This window comes from Brassica oleracea, chromosome C7 (genome assembly GCF_000695525.1).
Source record: "Brassica oleracea var. oleracea cultivar TO1000 chromosome C7, BOL, whole genome shotgun sequence".
In the NCBI taxonomy this organism is placed as follows: domain Eukaryota; kingdom Viridiplantae; phylum Streptophyta; class Magnoliopsida; order Brassicales; family Brassicaceae; genus Brassica; species Brassica oleracea.
This window is the reverse complement of record NC_027754.1, coordinates 36,564,447-36,572,287: the sequence shown is the minus strand read 5'-3', so window position 1 is coordinate 36,572,287 and position 7,841 is coordinate 36,564,447. Positions and strand designations below refer to the sequence as shown.

The window sequence follows — 7,841 nt, the reverse complement described above, 5'->3', positions numbered from 1 at the left end:
GATGATCGGATAGCTTGGTCCTGGACGTTAGGACCGCCGGTGTAGATTTTCATGCCTTTTGTAAATGGTATTGAGCTATGTGTTTTGTTGACTCGATTTGGCATTAGGCCGGGTCCAGTCTTGAATTATTCAATGTATGAATATTTTCTTGAATCAATAAAAGTAATTGTTTTATATGCGCTTCATGAGTACTCTGATATTTGACTAGTCCGGTCTAACACAACGTTAGGTCGTGGTACGGGTTGAAAGGAAAACACTAACTCTAGGTACGGGTTGCAAAGCCTTATGCCTTGACGCAGCGAGACGAGTTAGGGGATGAACTGGTCTAGGTCATGGAGTAAAGTTTGTGACTCTGACTAGATCGTCCCTAGCCCGTCACGTAGCGGTTCTAGACCATGGTGTTGGGTTGGACGGTCAGTCCAGTTCTTGTTTGATTGTTGGATGGCCGGTTGGCCTTTCATCTCCAACCCTTGGTGTGGTTCGTCCGTCAGTCATGTTCTTGTTTGATTGTTGGCCGGTGGGTCGACCTATGCTTAGGACGGTTCGGGGGTGTTACAGTCAGGGTGGAAGAATATGGTTGGTTTGGAGGGAGTCAGTTCGTATGTCTCCGGTGTATAAGACAGATCAAATGATCACCTGTTCTGTGGGATTGAAGGATGAAGATGAGTTTTTTTGCACATTTGTCTATGCTAAGAATGAAGTTGAAGATAAGAGGGAATTATGGGAGGACTTAAGTCATCATAAGAACAATATGTCTTTTCGTAATAAGGCTTGGATGGTAATGAGAGATTTTAATGAGATAGTAGAATTGGAAGAAAGTTCAGAGTTTATTAATGCTGGTAAGATTTCAAGGGGAATGAGGGATTTTCAACGTGTGGTTCTTCACTGCAATCTATCAGATATGGGGTATCAGGGTACTAAGTGTACTTGGTGCAACAAGAGAGAAGAATGAGTAATTTGCAAGAAATTAGACAGAGTTCTCATAAATGATGTGGCGTTACATAGATTCTCCAATGGTTTCTCACTGTTTGAGGCAGGAGGATGTTCTGACCATCTGAGATGTAAGATTCAAGTTCTTCCTCCTACTGAGAAGTTGAAGAAGCCATTTAAATATGTGAATGCAATAGGAAGATTGCCAGCGATGCGATGTTTAGATATTCAAAGAAGCTAAAGAGTCTGAAACCAATCATAAAGGAGGTGGGTAAAACTCAGCTTGGAAATCTAACAAAACGAGCTTCAGAGGCATATGATCTATTGTGTCAAAAGTAGCAGCAAACTCTTTCAGTTCCAAGTGCAATAGCTATTCAAGAAGAAGCAGATGCATATGAAAAATGGATTTTTATTGCGGGTTTAGAAGAATATTTTCTCAAACAAAGAGCGAAGCTGCATTGGCTTGAGGTAGGAGATCAGAATAATAAATCTTTCTATTCTGCCATCAAATCCCGTCAAGCGTAAAATACTATCCGAGAAATCCGGTGTGAAAATGGAGTTATGGTTACAAATCAGATGGAGATTAAGAGGGAAGCATAAAGATTCTTCTCAGAGTTTTTGAATAAGATACCTGATGATTATCAAGGTGTAACGGAGGATGAGTTACGCGATCTTCTTGAGTTTCGTTGTACGGCAGAAGAATGTAGTATGTTGGAGGCTCGGGTCACTGAGGAGGAAATCAGAAAGGTGTTGTTTGCAATGCCTTCAAACAAGTCCCCTGGTCCTGACGGTTACCCTTGTGAGTTTTTCAAGTTAACATGGTCGTTGCTGGCTCACGACTTTACGGTTGCAGTACAGTCTGTGTTTCAATTTGGGGTTCTACCAAAGGGAGTAAATTCTACAATATTAGCCCTAATCCCTAAGAAGACAGACTCTTTGGAGATGAAAGATTACAGGCCGATAGCTTGCTGTAACGTCATCTACAAGGTGGTTTCAAAAATATTGGCAAACCGTTTGAAGCTGATTCTGCAAAGAATAGTACTGAGAACCAGTCAGCATTTATCAAAGGAAGACTTCTAATGGAGAACGTGTTATTAGCTTCAGAGCTGGTGAAAGACTATCATAAAAATGATATCTCCCCGAGGTGTGTGATGAAAATCGATATCTCGAAAGCATTAGATTCTGTTCAGTGGAGTTTTGTGTTGAGAAGTTTGGCTGCTTTAGGAGTTCCTAACAAGTTCATTCATTGGATAAAGCTCTGCATAACAACGCCATCATTCTCAGTGCAAGTGAACGGTGGGTTAGCAGGGTATTTTCAGAGTTCTCGAGGGTTGAGGCAAGGCTGTTTGTTGTCTCCTTACCTGTTTGTTTTGTGTATGAATGTCCTCTCTCACAAGATAGACAAGGCAGTAAGGGAAAAGAAATTTAACTTCCATCTGAGGTGCAAATCTTTGTCTTTTACTCATCTCTGTTTTGCGGACGACTTGATGGTATTTGTAGAGGGAAGGAAAGAATCAGTAGAGGGAGCTCTATCTGTATTTAAGGAGTTCGTGGTATGGTCAGGACTGAGTATTAGTCTGAAGAAATCAACGGTTTACATGGCAGGAGTATCTGAAGCAGAGAAGGGAATGATTTTGTCAAACTTTCCATTTGCTCAAGGTACTCTTCTAGTAAGATACTTGGAACTCCCTTTGATGACTCGGGTAATGAGAAGACATGACTATATGCCATTAGTTGAAAGAATCAGAGGCAAGATAAGCACCTGGACCTTTAGATTCCTCTCGTATGCAGGAAGGCTTCAACTTATGAAGTCAGTTTTGATGAGCATTGTGAACTTTTGGGCTGCAATTTTCAGACTCCCAAGTAAGTGTATGAAGGAGATAGAGCAACTCTGTGCTGCGTTTCTTTGGTCGGGTCCAGAACTCAAAACTTCTGGAGCTAAAGTAGCATGGTCAGAGATATGTAAAACAAAGAATGAAGGGGGTTTAGGACTTATAGCTCTTAAGGAAGTAAATTTAGTCTGTGGTCTGAAGCTTATCTGGAGGATACTAACAGGAAAGTCGCTGGAGGGGGAGGGGGGAGATGAATTAAAGCTTATTTGCTCAAAGGGAGAAGCTTCTGGCAGGTGAAGGTTACAACTCAGAGTGGGTCTTGGATGTGGAGGAAATTAGTGCAGTTAAGAGAGGTGGAAAAGTAGTTCTATAAAAAAGAAATTGGGAATGGCAGACATACTTCTTATTGGTATGATAATTGGTCAGAACAGGGCATTTTGATTGAGCTATTGGGCGAGGGAGGTATAATTGAGATGGGTATAAGTAGAGAAGCTAGTGTGGAGGAAGCTGTTCTAAGTATGAGACGTAGAAGAAGATATCGAACTGAGGTTCATAACTCTATTGAAGCTGAACTTTTGGTAATCAAAGAAAAAATGAGAAACAATGAAGAAGATCTGTCTATGTGGAAGAGAAGAGCTGGATATAAAGACACGTTCTCGACACAGGAAATATGGCTGACGTTGAGAGAATCAAAACCGCAGTGTCTCTGGGCGAAAGATGTTTGGTTCTCACAGGCCACACCCAAATTTGCTTTTGTTACTTGGCTTGCAATATTAGATAGACTATCTACCATGGACAGAGTCTATCGATGGAACCAGAGTGTGGACACAACTTGTGTGTTGTGCAAGCAAGCAGCTGAAACGCGTGATCATCTCTTTTTTGAATGCTCATACTCTGCTCAGGTATGGGAGCATCTCACAAAAGGGATTTTGCGTGATCAATGTACAAAAATTTGGCCAGAGATTGTGAGACTGTTGACGGATGGGAACATAGAAAATAAAGCTCTTTTCTGTTTGAGATATGCTCTCCAAGCTTGTGTTCATGCAGTATGGAGGGAGAGAAACAGGATAAGGCAGGGAGATCAGCCTCTTCCTATGCCAAGACTGATGAAGTTCATAGACATAGGGATAAGGAACAAGCTAAGTTTGTTGAGATCAACAAAGGTGAGAGGTAAAGAGTCTCCAAGTTTGGTTTGCAACAAGAATGTAGATATAAGTCATTTCTAGAGTTGGAGTTGGAGTAGATTAAACTTTTGGTTTACACATTGATGTAATAAGACTTTTTTTTATGAATAAAATTTAACATTCATTCAAAAAAAATAAAATATATATATATATATTTATATATATTCACAATGAAATTATCTTTATATTTTTTAATATTAATATATTTTGATAAGATTTAGCAAAATTATATATAAATCCACACTTAAACAATGTGAAACATATTTTATATACATTAAATAATATAATAAAATAACATTGAATTTCAAAATTTTAATTAATGTATATAAACAAAATCAAATATTTTTCTTATTTTAGAAAATATATATTTAAAATATTAAAATCTAAAAAGAATTTTTTTTTAAAAAAATTCAAAACTTTATAAATTAATAAAATATCATAGTCCTAGCATTAATAGTTTATAGATTTTTTACTGTATTATCAAACAAAAGGAGAAGACAAGGAACGAGTTATAACTGATACAAACATACTCTGATACTAACCTAGCAAACGGAATCAACAAATCCACGCTGATTGTGCCTTTGGATAAAACTAAATCCAGACGTAATAAACCAGTTGTTATATATATATATGGGGTACCCTTATATATGGTAACAATATAAAGTCTTACCTAAAACAGACACTCCGAAAGTGGAGAACTGACTTTATGACAGCGATGTGCTGACTGTAAGAATCCCTCCCAAAGAGTCAAAAACGGGAATATTTATCCAAATATATTGACCAAATATTCAATTCTTGCACAATGCCATTTTCAGACACCATCCGTATCTTCTTTTTCTGTATAAATATATGAACTGTTCTTTGTCTCATCAATAAGTAAAGATCTCTCTCTCTCTCCTTGTCTCTCCCTCCTTTTGAGAGATCTAGAGGTTTAAACAATGGCTGGTGGGTTTGTAGCGTTTAGTGGTGATTCCCCCGCCTTTCAGGCGAAGATGACTGTTTACGTCTTCATCTGTGTCGTTATCGCCGCTGTTGGTGGTTTGATCTTCGGTTATGATATTGGAATCTCTGGTACCATTCTCCTCTCTGTCAATATCGTTTTTTTCTTCTTTTTTTTCCACGTTACTTATAATCAAGATCTGTTCATTTTAGATCATATACTTATCATGTTATTTTAGGATGCGTCTAAAGCTCTATATATATACTGTATATATGTTTCAAAAAAAAAAATACATCTTAGATTGAAACCATGCTGTCAGTATTAGTAAATCAGACCATAGTAGCTCACGTGACGACTAATGGTACTCACGGTAGGTCCGATGTAAATGGTGATCATAATCAAATATTAAATTGTGACTTTAAAACCTCAAAACTGATGGCATTAATCATTTTCTTAGTCTGCTTGCCCTCTTTCTTGATCGTTCTTGATATGGTACTAATGTTAAAAACAACAGGTGGAGTAACGGCGATGGACGATTTCTTGATAAAGTTTTTTCCAGCTGTGTACGAGAGGAAGAAGCAAGCACACGAGGATAACTACTGCAAGTACGACAACCAGTTCTTGCAGCTCTTCACCTCCTCTCTTTACCTCGCGGCACTCGTGGCCAGCTTCTTCGCCTCTGCCACATGCTCTAAGCTTGGCAGGAAACCCACAATGCAGTTAGCTTCCATCTTCTTCTTGATCGGCGTTGGCCTTGCCTCCGGAGCTGCTAACATGTACATGTTGATCATGGGCAGAATCTTGCTCGGCTTTGGCGTTGGCTTTGGTAATCAGGTATTGTAAACCAAAATATAAAAGACCAAACAAAACAAGATCGGTATTAATAAATGTTGATATATATATTCATAGCCAGGTCGGGAGATTTTGGAGGACAATTTATAAAAACAATATTTAATAAAATGTTTTTAACAATTTTGTGGACTAAGCTTTTCACTTACCTTTGTTTGGTGTCGGATTATAAACTATACTTGGTTTTACTCGGACATAGGGTTTGTATGAGATTGTGTGTTTAATTAAGACTATTTTTGTCGGAATATATTGTAGGCCGTACCGCTTTTCTTATCAGAGATAGCTCCAGCGAGGCTTCGTGGAGGTCTCAACATTGTGTTCCAACTAATGGTTACAATAGGAATCCTTATCGCCAGCGTAGTCAACTACTTCACCTCTTCTATTCACCCTTACGGATGGCGACTCGCCCTCGGTGGCGCGGGGATTCCTGCCCTCATCCTCCTCTTCGGATCACTTCTCATCTGCGAAACACCAACGAGTCTCATCGAGCGGAACAAGACCGAGGAAGGCAAGGCAACGCTCAAGAAGATTAGAGGCGTCGAAGATGTTGATGAGGAGTATCAATCACTCGTCCAAGCTTGTGAGTTTGCGAGGCAGGTCAAGGACCCTTACAGGAGGCTGATGAAGCCCGAGAGCCGACCGCCTCTTGTCATCGGATTGTTGCTCCAGTTGTTCCAACAGTTCACTGGAATCAATGCCATCATGTTTTATGCCCCGGTTTTGTTTCAGACCGTAGGGTTCGGAAATAATGCAGCTTTGCTTTCGGCCGTTATTACAGGATCTGTTAATGTTCTCAGCACTTTGGTAGGGATTTTCTTAGTCGACAGAACCGGTCGGAGATTTCTCTTGCTCCAGGCTGCAGTCCAAATGCTCAGTTGCCAGGTATTTAGATTTCTTATTCGCCAAGGAAATAACCATTTAGTTAAGACTTTAGAGTTAGAGTTTCTTGTGACGCAAGCAATCATCCTAAACTTACATTTTTTCCAAACAGTTGGTCATTGGAATCATTCTAGCCAAGGACCTAGGCGTGAAGGGTACTTTAGGTAAGACAGAAGCCATGATAGTGGTTATCTTGGTGTGTGTTTACGTGATGGGTTTCGCTTGGTCATGGGGACCATTAGGATGGCTGATCCCTAGCGAGACCTTTCCCTTGGAGACACGAACCGAAGGGTACGCATTGGCGGTGTCGTGCAACATGTTCTTCACGTTCGTGATTGCTCAGGCCTTCCTATCAATGCTTTGTGCGATGAAGTCAGGGATTTTCTTCTTCTTCAGTGCTTGGATCGTTGTGATGGGACTCTTTGCTTTGTTCTTCGTGCCAGAGACTAAAGGAGTCTCGATTGATGACATTAAGGATAGTGTTTGGAAGCGGCATTGGTACTGGAAGAGGTTTATGCGTCAGGAGCATGACGTGTAGAAAATAACTTCTTGAGCTTTTTGATGAGAAACCAATTTGTTGATTCTTGTCTTATACTTAATTGATATGCTTCTTCGGCTTTGGTATCTTTTGATGAAAACTCCATGCTTCTACAGTTTTATGTGTGTTAACTTGCTAGTCAGTTGATAAGCATGGCCGATCGGAGATTTTGGAGGTTGAAGACGGTATAAAAAGGATTTCAATAATTTGGAAGTCTAAATTTTTTTTTATTTTTTACAAATTTAGAAGTCTACTCATATATAATTCTTTCGTAAAATTTAGAGGTTTGAAAGCAAATGTTTCATCCGGCTTGATTCTGGATCCGGCCCTGTTGATACGATACGAGAAAAATATAGTGTCCATATACACCACTCTTTACAAGAACACCGTTAAATCATATCTAATCACATCATGATGAACTTGGGATTGAACGTGGGAGATGTTTTTGTTTTCCTATACAAAAAAACTGATTGATATGAAGTAATATAAAACTAGGATAAACGCAGGGAGAGTTTATTTGTATATATTATCGATAGTTTCTTTTATATATTTTATCATTTTAAAAAACATATAAGGTTTCCCTATTTTTGTAATTTAAAGTCATTTTAAAAAATTCAAAATATAACATATAAGAAAAAATCTAATTTTTTTATTATATGGTTAATGTGATTGTTTATTTTTTTAATAAT

The 7,841-nt window shown here is 38.8% G+C and overlaps 1 protein-coding gene across 1 annotated transcript; it reads left to right on the top strand.

Moving 5' to 3' along the window:
• Positions 1 to 4,881: 4,881 nt before the first annotated feature.
• LOC106304912 (sugar transport protein 8) lies at positions 4,882 to 7,286 on the top strand. The gene is made up of 4 exons (XM_013741299.1): positions 4,882 to 5,017; positions 5,401 to 5,720; positions 5,991 to 6,617; positions 6,727 to 7,286. Exons 1-4 carry the CDS (start codon positions 4,885 to 4,887, stop codon positions 7,150 to 7,152), a joined length of 1,506 nt encoding a protein of 501 aa, XP_013596753.1. The 5' UTR covers positions 4,882 to 4,884; the 3' UTR covers positions 7,153 to 7,286.
• The last annotated feature ends 555 nt before the right edge of the window (positions 7,287 to 7,841 follow it).